Here is a 17,552-nt window from a genome sequence, read left to right as displayed (position 1 = left end):
AATTTCCGAACAAATAGGGTTGAGGGGGTTCTGTGGTTCTGTCCCACAGGTTGAGTAGTGGTGCCGTCCTAAAAAATTAGGAAGGGGGGCTGTGCTGTAGGTAAATTCAAGAGGCAACACCTGTGACCGCACCCAATATACTTGCATTTGTGTTAAAGACTCTCTGTTGGGTGTAGAAGTCATTCAAACTATTTGATAATACAAACATGCTGACAAGAAATTGCTCATTCGTCTCTATAGTAAAATAAAGAGTAGCCAACACAGAATTCATCTATCCAAATATGAACTCACTTGTTAAGGGGGACTGAGCCCTACAAAATCTTTCTGAATTTTAACAAGGGGGGGGGAGGGGACGGCACCACTGAAGTTGAACAAACAACTTTCTTACATTGAGCTACTTTCTTGTCTCTCTTTCTTTTTTTCATGTCACATTAACCTTTTTCCTCGCACGCATAACCATAAATTTCTCCTTTGTATTCCATAGTTCTGTTTTAGCTTGACTGATTCTCTTAACCAGGTAATACAAATATCTCGAAAAAACATACATATTTAAGGTACCCTTTTATGAGCAAGATCAAAGGGAAGCTTGGCACCGCAGTTACTTGCTTTGATTAAGTACTCAAATTTCATTTATTACCCTTGATATATGGCTTGTTGAGTGAATAGGAATAAATACCATAAAGAAAACATAAGAATACCAAATATTATCAAATCTTGCAGCACTTAGCCTGATAACCAGACGGTCTGGTTACCAGGCTATGCAGCGCTATGAAGACAAGAATTACACAAGCGTATCTGAATTACATTCAAGATATATTATGATTAAAAATTTTGTGAATTGCTGCTAAATTAGAAAATATTGCAAAAATATATTCCACAATATATTACGAGTTATGAAAATATCGCTCATAATCAAATATAAATAATTGTAAATATCGATGAAAAATGACGCACAAACGAGAAATTTCCGACAGCAGAAACTGAAGTGCTTCTCTAAATAAACAAAGAGGGAAAAATCTGTAGAAACAAAATATGAAATACCTGTCAATCGGTCAGTGGAAAAATAAAATGTGCATTAGAATAAGCATATTTATTGACAACAACTTTGTAATGACATTTTTCAAGCCGATATAAAACTAAACACTTGCATCGTCAGTCAAGGCAAGATAATTAGAAAATTGGTGTTAAATATTATCTATATACACAGTTCTGTCGGCTGGCAAATGGTTAAACTGCCAAAATGGTAAAATCACAGATTACGTAACATTGAATTAATCTTCATTGACTTTAAAAACTGGAACGACCTGCGAAATAGTTCTTCTATCAAAAGCACAAATCTCCAACTGACTGGCACAGTCTTTACAAAACGCCTGATGCCCACATGGCAAAATAATTGTATTTGCTGGGTTATCAAAACATATTCTGCATAGATTCTTAGAGGCAAGCTCCTCGTCCCCGCTGTTCTCAGAAAGCTCTTCTGCTGATGATAAATCAATGGGCTTGGTTGATGGCCTTGAATCTACAAGCACCTTTCGCATTGAATTCGACGTTGCAATCTCAAATGGGGTTTTCCCATCAGCATTAGTAGAACTAAGTTTGGCTCCAGCTTCGACTAGCATCTTTGCAAGGCTAAGGTTATTTCTCTGAACTGCTAAGTGCAGAGGTGATGACCCATTTTGTGTTCCCTGCAGTTGAAGCATATATGCACGTTAAAAGGTTTGTGAGATAGATAATACGGAGAGAGGGTCGTTTTATTTAACTGATTCTGAAACTGAATCGATGAGAAAGATAAGCTGAAAATGTGTTTTTAAACATAATAATGATTAAAAAGTATATTAATAACAATAAATCGAATTTTATACAGAATAATCTATCTTTGCAAAAACGCACTGTTCATGCTATAACTTCAGGCCCCTAAAGTGAAATGAAAAATAAAATCTTTTAAAACTGTAAAATCTTCATTGAATTCTGGTTGTTTCATGTTGCATAGTTGTGGTCGGTTTTCTCAAAATACTTTTCAAACAGCGCAAAATTTTTATTGCTTAGACAATCTAATACTATAGTACATTCTCTCTTAAATGCTGTTTATAAAGGATAGTGTAGTACATGAGGCTATTTATAAAGGATGCACTTCCTCATGACGTAGTCGCTATGCTGTATCAATGAATATTTAAACAACGAATTCTTCGCCATTAATTGCTGCTTCTGCCCAAGTCAAATAACATTATCTTAGTAGATACTCCTTGACGTCACTATCATTATAACAATATAACATGGCCGAAACTGAATAACATTACATGGGCTATATGAATCATAAAATAACATGGATCTGAGGGTAAAATACCTGATCATTTACAACGGCTCCGCTTTTCAACAACATGTCCACAACTTCGAGTTGCTCGTATTGACATGCGACTTGTAAAGCCGTGAGTCCTGAGGTAAACACCGTATTTGCTGTCATTTCGTTTACTTCTATTTTTCTCAGCAAAGCATCAAAATTTCCCTTTGCAATGGCAAGAGAGATTAAATTGGGGCCAGAAGCAACCAAGGACTTTATCTCGAGCTCTTCAGCTAAGTCATACGCAGTTTGACGCTCTGTATCCAAGACCTCAAGATCAGCACCTTTGATAAAATAGCTAGATGATTAGAACTGTTTAGATATAAAAAAGGGGGTGGGGGGGGGGGGGGTATCAATCGTTTAATTAATATCGACTTGCAGAGCTATACAGTTTCAAGTTGTGACTCTGAGATCATTTTTGCCTAATTTTAACAAAGTAACAATTTGTTTAAAACTCTTGCAAAAATTATTTGCTTTAAAATTTTTGATGATTCTCAAAGCTTGATATATTAGAAACCAGTTTAAAACGAAAAGTTCATGAAGGTTGATTTACGTTGATGAAACTTAGAAAATACTATACCCAGCTATAAGTCTTACTTAGCAATGAGATTTATCTTTCTCTGTAAGGCCTCGGGGTAAAACAAGAACCTGGATTTGCTCTGGCAGCATTCTTGTGTCATATGATCATGAAAAACATTCACAGATAAAATTTCTTTAGAGAGAGGGATGTTACAAGATTGAACAGCCGTAGTTCAGTTGGCATAGCGCTCGACTCGGAACTGCTCAGAAATCGTGCGGTTCTCTCTCTCCATCTGAGCTAGCGGTGTCAGGAAGGGCATCCACTTTTCAAATACTCAAAAAATCCACAAAGAAACCTCAATAGAGCACATCTAAGACAGCTTCTGTTGAAAGTTGAACGTAAAATTCTAGAAAAGTGAAGTTATAGGTTTACTAAGAAATTTGAGTTTTTATACCTTTCCTAACAAGAAGCTCTACTACTTCCTTCCTAGAATGCGCAGCGGCTACATGCAGAGGCGTCTGCCGAGAGTTTCGTGACTGAAGGTTGATATCGACTCCATGGTTAACAAGAACTTCAATCACATCTTCGTGTCCTGCCTTCGCTGCAGCATGAATGGGGAAGAGGCAATACCCATCGCTTATATTAGTATCGGCATGATTATGTAATAGAACTTCAACAAATTCTGGCAATCCCTAAAACGAATAGCAAAATTTGAAAATAGCACGTTAAAGCGAAAAAATAACATACTGCGTTTCCACTTCGCCATGCTATGACGAATTATTATAGATACAGCAAATAATGCAGGCATGGGAAAGAGTTAATTAATCAATACAACAAGTTTTAGCAGGGATTATAGATGCAAAACTTACATTTGCGGCTGCATAAGACAGTGCTGTTGTATGAGAATGCTTCCTTAAAGGTCCATTGATTTTTACATCTTCTGTTTCAATCGTCGTTTTAAACAAAGTTAAGTTTTGCTGCTCCAAAGCATTCAATAATTTCTGCTGCCCGGATTGCAGAACATTTAACACCTGTTCTAATCGAGCAATCTGTCTCTTGGTCCAGGATCTTTGGGCTTTACTGTCCAGTGAGGAGTCACTTTTTTGCCTAACGAGTTGGGCAGGCACCTAAACAAAGAGACCAACGTAAATGGAAAAAGTTGCAGTAAACCAATGGCCTCCGAAGGACAAAACGTGTCAAACAGGTAAAAGACAAAAAAGTATTTTAAGATTCTTTGTCCTAACTCACTGTTCAAATATATTTACAGATTTAGCAGGGAAAAAGTGAAATTTTATTGACAGCTACGTTCTGAATCCATTTCTGTTGATCAGCAAGGTAAGAAACGGTTTCTGTGAGATTTTCAAATTTGAGAAAATTACTGCCGCAAAATTTAAAATGACGATTAAAAGGAGTTTGAAATAAAAATGATAATAAACAATCATTAGTGTTTGAAAGCATGGCAATAAAAATAGTTCAGAGTGGCAGAAATAAACCATTAGTGGTCTCAATTGTATTTCTGAATATTCTAACTTTCAAAATACAACAAAAGTGATGCATACTAGAAGAGACTGGGTTTGCTGCATGAGCCCATCTGTGTCAAAGGAACTCTCACGAAAACTCCTCAGCTCCAGCTTTTCCTTTAAGTCATCAATATTTTGTTCCACGTGATCAATAACTCGCAATCCTTTAGCATCAACTCGGGTTGTATCGGCACCGATAGCAAGAAGAAACCGGACAACGTCTACGTGACCGGCTAAAGTTGCATAAAACAGAGCGGTCCATTTATCAAGTCCACCGGGGATTTCGATTGTGGCTCCGTGTGATACAAGTAGCTGTACCAATTCTCTGTTGGAAAAAGAACCAGTTATATGCACCATGTGACTCCAAGTTGAAAATACGACACCAGAACTAAAAATCTTAGACTGACGCAACTCGACTGGCAAAATATAAAAAATTTGAAATAGCTCTGACAGCAGTAAAGAAACAAATCTAATTGTTTCATTACAAAATCAACCACAGCCATTTTCTATTTGAAGAAACACTGCAAAATACCTTTCTATGTTCACCCAAGCTAGAAAGGATTGATTCTTAAGTACCACTGGTGCAAGGGACACATCAGAGCTCAACATAAAACCTGAATTTTCTTATTGCCTGTCACGTAGAGCTGTCAGAGCTCTATATAAACGAAGACAAAGTTAAGTATATCCACTCACAAATTTCCAGCAGCAGAAGCTAAATGCAATGGTGCGTGCCCTTGTTCGTTTCGTTGATCAACTGCCAGGCACCGGCCAAAATTGGCAATAGCCTGACTGACTTTGTGGCCACTGTACATCTTATTCCTCGAGGGCTCGTTCCTCGATCCTTTCCTACTTGCATTTTGATCCAGAATCCGTCTCACTTCGTTAATATCTCCGGCTTGGCTTGCAAGGCACAGCGACAGTGGGTTCTGCGTAAATGACAATTTGGTCGCTAAGTGTCTTTTCATCTTGGGTATATAAAACACTGGTTTGCGTATCAATAAAAAAATCCAATATGATGTGTCATAAACATAGCCACTCGGTTGTTAATACCACTCGGTTAGGGGAGAGTTGCCCTCTTTTCGACCTAAACATTAATCACCTTTAACAAACAGATCTTTTTTACCATTTAAATAATGGCCCCCCAGGTGATAAATAAAGAACAACATTCCGATCGGAAAAATCTAATTAGTTTTCTGACAGAAAATAATTCTTGAGCCAATAGTTCTTCAAAAAATAATTCTTGAACATTTAGAGGAAAGGAAATTGCTATGTGATTATTTTGTTTATATACTAAAAAAGACTTGTAATGTAAAAATACTGAAAAAGTACTTGCCTGGTGTAAAAGACGACAAACTTCGCCACCAGATGACAAATTCAAAGCCGTGTAGCCAGTTGAATCAATCACTTCTTGATCAGCATTAAATCTAAGCAGAACTTTGACTACGTCAACATTGTTGGCAATGCTGGCGTAGTGCAAAGATGTTCGATTGCGTCTTCCACCTGTCGTGTTGATAAATGCCTACAATAGAGAATTGCATGCCTCGTGAGACTTCTGTGACTAGAAATGGGTGTCCTTTAGAAGAAAAAGGGTCATGGTGGATTCTCTCAAATTGTGAAAAATGATAGCAGCTTTTGGTGCTTTTATTCTCAACAGGACTGAATCAAATTTTAATCAAAAATAGCTGATACCAACCTCGTGCTCTAGCAGGTACTCTACAACTTTAACGTGTCCATTAAGACTTGCAAGATGCAATGGTGCCTTGTGACTGTGGAAGCAGAGACAGTTTGTGAAAGTGAATTACAGTATACATGTTGACTAAATATTAGACTAGTTGATAAAGCATTCGTAGATTGGGCAGGTAGACGACAACGTAAGGGAAAAAATTTTAGGCACCGAAATTATGCAATATGACAGACGCATGTTTACGAAAAAGTGTTAAAAATACACCCAAAAACTAGTACATTTACCATTTATGCCTGTGACATGTCAGCGGTCTGGGAATGAAGCTTATAAGCTCTCAGGTGAAAACCGAAGTAACTGGCTAATGGCAGGAAACTTTACAAATTTAATCAGACTCATGCGAAATAAAATAGATATACTTCTATGAAACCGCAAATCCATTAAAATAGCTTAATCACACAAGAGCAATCCAAAAATGAAAATATAGCTATTTAACCTTAGCAAAGAGCTTAAAGAAAAATACTTCAAGCAAGGAGAATCTGTTCAAGGTGGTTTGCTTAAACTGCAGAGCAATGATGGGGTATTCTTGTTAAATTAAGAAAGCAGGAAATGCTCACATTCTCATTTATATAGTTTTAATGTATCTTAACTAGCACAGACACACAAGATTGTGACCTTATAAGCATATATCACACTTTCGTTTATTACCATAATGCTTTGCCATTTGGGCTTGTACCAGCCTCAATAATCCGTTGCACTTCTTCAAAATCACCTCCTTCAGCGGCAGCGCAGAGTAACAACGAAGATAACAACAACTTCCTAAAAAAGAAACTTATGTCAATAAAATTGCTCTCACATTTAGATTAAACATAGCTTGTGAAAAAACTCCACTTAAAAGACGGCAGCACGGGAAATCATACAGTCTAGATTGTACAAGCCTTTCGAGAATGAAGTAAATGAAAACTAAGCATTGCAAATATTTTGCATTATATATTTGATGCTTTAATTGCAATGGCTAATTCAGGACTGAGCTTCGAGAAGAGCTCAATTCTTTATAGTATGTTACCAGGCACGCCTCTATTACTGTGAATCTTTAAAATCCACAGAAAAGTAGATACATAGAATACCTATTCGTCCGACACTCCTCCACAGAATGTAAATGTTACAGGTAAGTCCTCGGACAATACTTTCGATTCACTAATCGTTACAGATTGTCGCTTTGAAGTTTAATGCCATGCAGAATGTCAGAGGTAAATTACTCTGGTATGCTATGTTTCCGCATTTTCGTACTAGCTACTTGGTAGTAGCTTATCCCACAACCATCCTACCAGTTACACTAATTTTAAAATTTTTGCTGGTAGGCATACCCATTGGCTATTGGGTCGAGTATTTGATTTGCAAGACAAACCTTAACTGATACGTGCCAGCCAACATAAGCGCTGTTAGGTGTCGGGCATCCGTCAGCTCTAGGTCTGCACCATGCTAGAAAACAACAACTGCGAATTAGCAAACATCCTCTTGTTAAAAACAAAATTGCAAAATTGATTTGATATCATACAGGTCTTTTTAATCTGACACAATCTAGCAATTGTCTGGAATTTTATACAGTGGTGAGTGTTAGATTGAACTTCAGTTTTAGCCAGCATCAAAGCTATTTCAGCTTTCACTGTGGGGTCTAAATCATTCTTTTTGCATAAAACATTGTTTGAATTGTGACGTCAAGGAATCTGCTGATCTTCAAATCTGTGAACCAGTTAAGCAGGAACTTGAGATGAACAATTGTTTTCACCTGACGCATCCGCAATAATTTTACGGTGTGCAATATCCCATGAAAAAGGAAAACGAAAACAAAATTACTTACAAACAGAAGAAGGCGTGTAATTTCCAGACTGCCCCGTTTCACAGCAATATGCAGCGGAGAAAACTTTTCCTGGCCACACTGCTTGTTTACCTATTGATAGTGAAAAGTGTCGTTAAAAATGTTTTCTTAAGAATATCTCATTTAAGAAAACCATTTAGATAAAAGTGGTCTTTTTAAGAAGAGAGATTTTAAAAAATGCATGAAAAGGCAACTATTTCTTTATGCCATAAAACATTCATGCACAAATTTACAGTGTGATGTGGCCTTCGCACAACAATTTAATTTTGCCATGGTATATGGTTAGATAATATGTTAAGCAGAAATATTTCGTGCAAGAACGGAGGCACACAATGTAGAAAACGTTTTAATCACGCCAAAGACCGGAATTTAACTCATATTGCAACCAAACAAAATTTTTCCTAAGTATAGTAATTTTTCGGCAGAGAAATGTGCGTGATCACAAAAGTAGATCTTTTTAATATGCCAGAATATTGAAAAACATCTTTATAGGCCATTATTCAAATCTCGTGATGACAATTGCAATAATCACGAACATTATAACATTACTATGAATATTAGAACAGAGCGGAGAATGAGAAGCAGAACAAAAATATCAACATTAAATGGACTGATACTTCCCCCGGTATACGGCGCTTCATCAGAGTGAATTAATAATTTTTCCGAATAGCTTAGCTCACGAGCTGGCCTCCAAATAAAGACTTTATTAGTAATCTGAATTCAAACATTTTATTCGGAAGAAATGCAAACCAAAATTGGCCCAAAATCCTCGAAACCTATGTAGCAATACTATTGGCGGAGTTCATTGTCCGGTGTCATTTTTCCAGAAACATTTTAACTAAATCGTGATTTGTGCTACAAAGGTCGAGATTCGCATATTGTATATAAATTCATCTAACCTCAGCCCCATTTTGAAGAAGAAATCGCACGCCTTCGAAGAACAAATAGTCAACAGCAACATGAAGGAGACAGAACTTCCGAGGCTTATCGTAACTTGAAATTTGTTGACCCTCAGCCGATTCTGTAAAACTATCAGAGAGTTTAGGGGTTCGTCTTGCTTCTTCGTCAATTATTCTGTAATCCAAGTCTTCCTCTGCATTGCAATCAATAAGAAAAGATGATCTTGAGAAATTTTCAGCTTTGACTTGGCTAACATAATTATTCCAAGATTCTACATACGTCCAGAGCTCTTGAAATGCATAAAAATTACAATTCCTTAAAGCTTCAAAGAGTCTAGAAATGATGATCTTTCGTTTAGGCACTGGACTAGCTTTCCATTCAATGAACCCTGTTCGAAACTTGAGTTGATTCTGCAGTTTAATTGTACCAGCTCCAGTTACACTGCTGTCGTTAGATGATTCATCGTTTAATCTGGGAATGCTTGTTATACAAATTTCCGCATCCATACTTGCTCCATTAAGTAGGAAAAATTCTTTTGAAACCTCATCCCATCTGATAATGGCATGACTGTCCTTAACTGATGCTTCTTCTGGTATCCAAACACCGCAATGGTTACCTTGAACGAAATAAACTTTAACAGAAAAACGCTAATATAACTGTTAGAAACAAGAAGGTCCAGGGGAGGGGGTGGTGGGGACTAGACTTATAAAGGCAAAGAACATATCGGAAATTTGAGCTGATTCGCATAATATATTGCTATATATTATCAATCGTTCGTATGTTATTCTGGAAACGACAATATGTTTATCATTGTTTTTCTTTAAAGTTTGTCTACCTTTTTGCACAATGATAGAATGGTTGTGTTTGAATAGCATTATATGAAAAAAATCAATGAATGAAAAGAATGAACAGTCGGGAAAATAAGTAAGGATTTCGGAGATACATTGACTGTAGTAGAAAACCTGAATGGAGTAATATGTTAAGAGGTAATAACAAAAATTATTCAGTCACTTTAATCAGATAAAAGAGAAAAGAAGGGGCAGAGAGTGATTAGTTTTAGTTATTCTGAGATAAAGTTATTGTGCGTAGCAGAGCACGTGATTAAGTGATTTTAATTACTGTTGCACAGTAAATCTTGAATAAGAGAATCTTGAAATAAAAATTGTATCCACACAAAGATGGTTGTAAAATCAGAAATCAGAAAGGTTTGCTGTTTGGCTGTTTTGATGATATTTACAAAAGTACTCCACACAATAAGCCAAAATGTAACATTGTTGTTTATTTTTTTTGGGATGGCTGACTGGTCCATGAACCATGAAATCTTTGGCCAAGGTAATTGGTTGTTCAAAGGGTTAGAAAGAGACACCTTTTCAATTGCATCTTAAATTCATATATCTTTGAGAGAATATTGGTAGGCTTGCCTTGTACCTTTCCTTGAAAAACTTATCAACAGATAGCAGAGTAGTGAAAAAGAATTAACATTTCAATGTAAAATTTGTTGCACAAACTCGGATATTTTGCTGTAAATATAATCTATAGGTATAAACTCATATTTTCTAACATTGAATTTTTTGAATTGAAGACCTTCTGTGCACATAGCAGTGGGCAATGCTAAACTAAACACATAAAAGTAGGATGAAAATGAGGATAATAAACAAACCAGAACCAATTGTCACTCCCTTTGGCCCAAAAACAAATGTTTGACCTTCAAAACGCCTGAGATACAAAGGAACACCCACAGAACCCTGTGCCTCACTTGACTGCTCAAAGGAGTGGCTTGCTGAAATTTCTGTTATTGTCAGTGCTACATACTCTTCTAATGGTGCATCTTGGTCAACAGAATCTAGAAATCATAATGCAAAATGCTTCAATGTTATCATTTTGTTAACAAGTATCAAACAACTTTAGTAATATAGCTTTTATTATCTTATTCTCCTTGTAAAGTAATAGAAGGTCATATATTTTAGCTATCATTCAGCCTAAAATTTGCTAACAGAATACAACAATGGGCCTATATAGAATAGTTTTTTGTTCTTGACTGGAGACAGGAGAAAACTTGAAACTTCTCAATTAAGGGAAACAGTGAGCATGGAGCCTTTTTATAATTTTCAAATATGGGCATTTAAATTGTATATATTTAGCCTTCCATATATTGAAAGGACTGATTTTCAAAGGCTCAAATATAGCCTGTAAAATCAAGATGATGTTTGCTACCTAAATGATTTTCTGTGTTTGGTTGATTTCTTCTAAATAAGTCACCACTACGTGCCAGACGCCTGAGTCTTCTTCCTTGTGAAGCAAGCTTTGTAACTCTCTCTTGCGATGATCTTAGTTCTCGCTCAACAAGTTCTAGCTTTCTTTCTAGTTCTATTATTCTGTCATTTGCTAAAGTTAGCTGTTCTTCTGCACTTAACTCTTCATCTTCAGAAAAATAAAATTGTGGCTGCTCTTTGCTGCCACTTATAGAATCTGCTCCTGAAGTATTGTTGTTGTTTTTGCTTTGAACAAGTGATGTTATGGGAGAGTTAGCGGAAAGCACAGGGCTGTCCCTTTCATCTCCAGTTATGTCAAGGGAATTATTTGCTGATAATGGAATATGTAAAGAGGGTGAAAATGTGCCTCTGATTTCAGTTGGTGTCTCTGGCCTCTCAAAACTAAATACTAGATCATTTTGCTTCCTGCGACTTGAAGTCATTGTTTGTCTAGAAAAAAGAAAAATTAGCAAAACAATAAGAAAAATTTCATCAATTAAAAATGCCAAATAATGGGTTGTGAACAAGCAAACAAGCAAACAAGCCAATAGTGGAGAAACAAGAAAATATCTTATAATTATTTCACAAAATTTGTTGGCATGGGAGGATTGTCAGGTCAGTGCTCTGCAAAGAATGCTCTTTTGTGACTATTTCTATTTATCAGTAAGTAGCAGAATAAAAAAAGCAAAGCTGCTTGTATCCTCACTGTACCAAATGAAAAATGTCACAGATTTCAAATGCACCTAAAAACATGGCAATTCAAAGGGAGTGAAATTTGTGCCCCAATGTACAGGGAATTTGTACAGGAAATCTGTACAGGAAATGGCAAGCTTGCCAATTGGTATTACTAAATGGGAGTAAGGCTTTTTGAAACTAAAGTGTGTAAAAAAACAGGTTGCGGCCAACAATGGGCCTAGAGAGGTTAAATAAATGTTGAACTTGATTTATTTGACACTCAGTTATGATGCTAAAGAGACTTCTCATGCACCAAAAATTGCCCATTAAATTTCTTTAGATACTTAAGATATTAATTATCAGTCCTATTGCGAGTTTTACTATTCATCACAGATACTGATTTCTGATGATTATGATTATCCAATGTTCTATTACGAATGCTGGCTTTTCTAAGACCGATTTCTTGAAATCAGTAAAAGTGATACTGCAAAAGATGCATATTGTTTGCCATGTCTTTCTTCATTTGAAAAAATGCACATGTGCTTGACGATGTCATAATTTTAATTCAACCCTGTTGTCAATTTTAATTCACTACTCATGATGCCCTGCTGAGATAATAAATCAAAGAGCATTGACAAAGAGGAAAAAAGAAAGAAGTGAAAGCAGAGAGTAAGGACGTACCATTATGACTGTTAGATCACTGAAAAGTTTACACCAGATGATTGAGATGTTGACACAGTCAAATCATGTATGAGATATTTTTTTCGAAATTTTTTTCTCTGATTTTCTTTCTCTGATTTGCAAGTTGATTATCCTCTGACTTCAGATTATAAAAAAAACATTCTCTGAAGCTCTTCAAGATATCTCAAGTGGAGTACCTAGAATGCATAATAATTGATGAAATTAAGAGTAGGAAATCATGAGAAAATAATTTATACTTATTAAAAAGTATTGTCCTTGAACTCAACATTCAGACCTGTTTATTATCTGTTAACTACATTTATCTTTATTTCCATAAAATATTCAAAACTTCAATATCTGTAAAATTAAATGAATGTGGTTTGACTAAAGGGCATCATATGGATCTTCAGGCTCCTGAGGGCATATACCATATTTTGCAGTGTATAAGATCCACCCTTGCATAAGATGCACCCTTAATTCAATGATTGAATCCTGAAAAAATAGTTGTTACCCTATCTTACAATATATGTATATTCCAGTGAACAAACACCACTTTTTCACAATTCTCGTAAAGCATGTATATTTCAGTGAAAGTATTAAAATCGTCAAGTAGAAAGTTTAAAATAAAAAAATAATCAAAAACATCATTAATGTTTACAGGTTCTAAAATCCATAAAATTCTTGTTTGCTATCCGTTTCATTCACAGTGATTACAGGGACATGTCCTCCAATTAAGAGAATGCAGGGGGCAGCCCTTCCATTTGGGATTAAAAAAATTTTGTCAGTTATTTTCTATTGCTGCTGGAGAATTTCAAAGATTTTACTAAATTTCCGGTAAAAGTGTGATTTTTTGAATTCAGAGAACAGGCGCTTTAAATATCATAACATTTTATCTATAAAATGACACATTGCCTTCAAAAGGAAATGATGGGACAGTCAATGTTACCATATAAGACCGACCCTCAAACAAAGTCAATGTTGGGCAATAGATGAGTGAGGAATCACCCACCCAAATTAACAAGTCAAAACATACAAGGTTGGTAAAAATGGTCACTTAGTTGCTTAGGTTGGTTAGAGGGGGTCTGTCTGTTATACAAATTGGAACAACTTATAATAAAATTGTACAAAATAGGTACATTCTTGAAGCATTGAGAGCCAGTGCACACTTGAATACCTGCATACTGCTTTTGGCACTCAGATATGGCTGATACTGCCATGAAACCCAAACAAATAATTATCATGATACAAATAAACCCCCAAATCCATAAAGTGATGTGCATTTTACGCGAAAACTTTCAAAACCTTGTCTTAAATTATATCCGTCAAATCATTAGACAAAAAGAAAAAACGGCAATTTATCAATAAATACAGGTTTCCGTACACAAGCCCACCTAGGCCAATTGAGGGGGCCTTTTAGTTTTTAGGCCTCACGAAATAAATTAAAAAGCAGTGTAAAAAGTCGGTGTCTCTGGAAGATCAACATTTAAATACTGCTTTAAAATTTATATTGAACTTGACTTACATCCTTTATTTTTCAAGACTTCATCAGAACAGTTTATGATCTTTCAAACGAAAATGATGTTTCGCTGGCACAGGTTAGGGCTTGTTGGCTGGTTACAGTACTAAAAAAATACTCACACACAGGAATTTGTGACGCAACAATGGGCTATTAAGCAGACTATCAGCTACGGAATGCTGAAACGGAATGGGTACGGAATCATGGAACAGTATTCCCACCCAGAGGGAATTATACTTTAAACAAATTCTGTCAAAAGAGCAAGAACTTTACATTGGTATGGATGTAACCTTAAAATAATGAAACGCGTAATATTTTTCATTTCAATTCGATTCACTCTTGCTTTTCTGTTAATCACAATATTGAAATTCCTTAAATATCTTTAGACTTGCATGAGCAGAATTTGCGCAACAAAGTGAGTTCTGAATTTGGTCTGATTTTTATGTTACCGACTCTTCATTCAAAACCTTGCCATTGTGAAGATTTCTGACGACAGTAGGTTACCATCATATTCACACACAGTTATTTGCGTTGAAATGGCATTTTATATGTTTTTCAAAGGACACAGCTGTTACTTGGTTTACTTCTGGGAAGAAGCAAAAAGGTTTGAATTAAAATGTAAATAACCGGGATAAACATTTATAAAAACAAACATTTCTACTAAATGTCAAATGCCAATCTCTTTACATCGGCGAAACACTTGAGAAATGTTGCTAACAAAATCCACCTGACAGAAGAACACCAGAGCGATGCAGATAGCAACATATCTAAACATTTCAACTCCTTGGCTTATTGCATGCACCGCAAGACGCCACCAGACGGAAGACTTTGGAGAAACGTTTAATTTTTAGCCTATAAACTCTTTATCCTAATGGTCTTAATAAACATTTTAATTTCCTTCAATATTTATTTTTATATCTATTTCCTTCTCTTCTCTTACTTCCCTCCCATTCCCTTATTCAGTTTTTTACGGTTGCGTCGCATCTCGCATTCTTTTCTTTTCTTTTCTTTTATTTTCTTTTCTAGCCACTTTATAACGAATACATGCTCGAAACGTCGTGTTTTTAACAACCAAACTATTTTCATTCTGATACTAAATTTATTTGCTAACTGTATCATCATTACTACTAAATGTCTAAAAGTATTTCTGTAGGGGCAAGGGGTTGAAATCCTAACAGTTGTTTTCACTGACATCCTTTTCTTAGGTTCAGGCTCGTCGCTAAAGGAGGATGTGGGGTGTCACAACCCCTTTGAAAAAATTCCATTGCAAAAACATGGAGTTTTCCCCATCTAGGGGTGCTTGGTCGGCAAATTTGCAAACTTGTCGGCAAATAATTGATGGTTCACCTCAAGGACCGAGATACAACTTTTTGTTTGGGGGGCCAGCAGGGCCGGCATGAAAAGGGGCGTGAGGGGCGTGAGACACCCTTGAAAAAAATCGTATTTCAAAAGCGTAGAGGTTTTGCCATCAAGAGATGCCAAATTATGGTCGGCAAATTTTCAAACCTGTCGGCAAATAAATGATTATTTTTCGGCAAATTTGACAGTCCGGGGGATCCCTTCTGAATAACAATAGCTGTCACCGGCAGTGCCAAACCAAATTAATTTTGGTTGTGAGAAAAGTTTTATTACTGAAAAAAATTTTGTTCTAAAGAGGTTAAATGAACACACATTTTAAGATCAATATTTTAAATGTGGCAAAAACTGGATTCCTTATCTGCAAACCAAAAAATCTAAAACATTAATATCATTAATATCTGCTTAACTATGTAGTAATCTTTTCAACAAAACATTGATGATTAATAAAGTAACCTCACCGACTTCCAACAAAACAAAATTTAACAAACAACAATTTTTTAAAAATATGTGGCAAAACAGCTATTTCTTATAATAAGTTACATAATTGTATCTGTACTGAGAGTTTCTAAAAAAAATCTGATCTTAAATAAAGATATGCCATGGTTTCTTATAAAAATATAAGTATCCAAACGACGTTGCAACCGGTAAGGGGGACCTCGGTAAGTGGAACTTTTGCAGTATTCATGGGAATTAATTCCTTTGAAATGTGCAAATGATATTTCCGCCAATACTATCTCAATGGAGGTTTTTAATAGCAAATGCTCGTCCTAGCCCCCACTTGCCCGGAGTTTTGGTAAACTGGGGCATTCGCTAAGTGAAACAGATTTTGTGGAACCATATCCCCTCGAGGTCCTAATAATAAGATTATAATTTACCATAGTTATACTACACATAAGGATCAATCTTTCAACGAATGTGACAAATCGCTGGGTGAAAATTCACCCAGATGATAAACTCTTTTGTCATTTAAAGAAACAAAATCATTTGCCACCGATATCAAATCCAATGTTTCTGTTGTTTCCCTGTGCACATGTAATGTCATCAAATGATTCAATCTTGACTGCTTCATATTTGTACGTAAATATGTCTTTATTCTCCGTAGTCCGGAAAAACTCATTTGTCGCACGCATCACAAGTGACAGCTTCAGAACTATTATAACTTGTGCTAACAGCGATTTTTGACCCTTTTGATCGTATTTCTCAAAGTACTAAATAGTAATACAAAAGTGTTTTACTTATGGTACTAAAATTTTTGGGGTGGCCAGGGCCCCCGGTCCCCCTATATCTCGGTCCCTGGCTCACCTATTTTTTTGGCAAATGGGTGAGCACAATAGCTGGCGACGAGCCTGCTTAGGTTAGGATGTCTTGTTAGGAAGAGGTACTCTCCACCGCAGAGAGAGGCTATTGGGGAGGGAGATGGGGATTGGGAAAAAATGAAGCTTTTCTCTTCCACCTTCTCCCTCGCAGCTCCTCCACTTTTTCTTTTCTTCCGCAGTTCATTTTACCCTATCCTTTTTTCCCTCCCCAACAGCCTCTACGGAGGAGAGTAAGGGAGAGGCTTGGGAACCTGGAATGAAGCTCTAAGAAGGGGGAGAATTAGCAAGAAGATAAGTTTGTTCACGTTCATTTTGAAAGAAAGAAACATGAAAGCAAAAAGATGGCAAAGTATTCCAAAATTAACAGGTATTGGGGAAGCAAAAACAAGGGGCATTTATGGGGAAAGGTTAATGGATTTGGTAGAAAAAATGAAATACAGTTTGCATTAGAATAGCTTTGGTGGTGAAATTTCTTAAAGGAGCATGAAGAGATGGTACCTTTGTTCTTAAGAGACTAACGTCCATTGCATATTTGTAAGATATGGAAAGGTTGTTGAAAGATGTAAAAATCCGATACACCTAAATATAATGTTTGTTAATGAATGCTAGTTGACGCGAACGTGGCCTTTTGAGAAAAGGCAAAACTTACCAAAACTACAAGGGCCACGTTTTGAGGCTATCTTGGTCCTTGTTAACACGTTAAATGACTACACAATGGAACTGGCTGAAAATGATATGCTAGTGTCTTCATTGTACATTTTGTTTTTTAAGTGTTTTTATGACCAAGGATGGTCATTTACATGTGAAGAAAAGAAGAGGCCTGACCAGGACCCTTGTGAAACCCCACATGTATAAGCAGGTAGCAACGGCCAGTAGAGTTCACCCATTTTTCAATAAGGCAAAATGATTGTCGAT

The 17,552-nt window shown here is 36.2% G+C and overlaps 1 protein-coding gene across 1 annotated transcript; it reads right to left on the bottom strand.

Annotated features, from left to right (window-relative positions):
- Window positions 1-684: 684 nt before the first annotated feature.
- Window positions 685-14,097, bottom strand: LOC135682788 (uncharacterized). Its single transcript, XM_065197824.2, has 16 exons — window positions 13,969-14,097; window positions 12,447-12,643; window positions 11,053-11,540; window positions 10,499-10,681; window positions 8,838-9,454; window positions 7,921-8,010; window positions 7,468-7,541; window positions 6,768-6,878; window positions 6,072-6,144; window positions 5,712-5,897; window positions 5,072-5,304; window positions 4,418-4,703; window positions 3,728-3,985; window positions 3,313-3,550; window positions 2,345-2,622; window positions 685-1,685 (listed from the first exon to the last, which is right to left on the bottom strand). Exons 3-16 carry the CDS (start codon window positions 11,531-11,533, stop codon window positions 1,272-1,274), a joined length of 3,522 nt encoding a protein of 1,173 aa, XP_065053896.2. The 5' UTR covers window positions 11,534-11,540; window positions 12,447-12,643; window positions 13,969-14,097; the 3' UTR covers window positions 685-1,271.
- Window positions 14,098-17,552: the final 3,455 nt, after the last annotated feature.

Source organism: Rhopilema esculentum, chromosome 16 (genome assembly GCF_057945365.1).
Source record: "Rhopilema esculentum isolate cy_ngs chromosome 16, ASM5794536v1, whole genome shotgun sequence".
NCBI classification, from domain to species: Eukaryota; Metazoa; Cnidaria; class Scyphozoa; order Rhizostomeae; family Rhizostomatidae; genus Rhopilema; species Rhopilema esculentum.
Note: the sequence above shows the minus strand (reverse complement) of the source record. Positions and strands in the feature narration are given on the sequence as shown.

Coding starts and splice junctions, on each gene's coding strand:
- LOC135682788 (XM_065197824.2), bottom strand. CDS start 11,533: ATGACTTCAAGTCGCAGGAAGCAAAATGATCTAGTATTTAGTTTTGAG. Junction 6,879..7,467: donor GCTGGCACGTATCAGTTAAG/GTTTGTCTTGCA, acceptor TTTCTTTTTTAG/GAAGTTGTTGTTATCTTCGT. Junction 3,986..4,417: donor AGCAAACCCAGTCTCTTCTA/GTATGCATCACT, acceptor CTCTTTGTTTAG/GTGCCTGCCCAACTCGTTAG.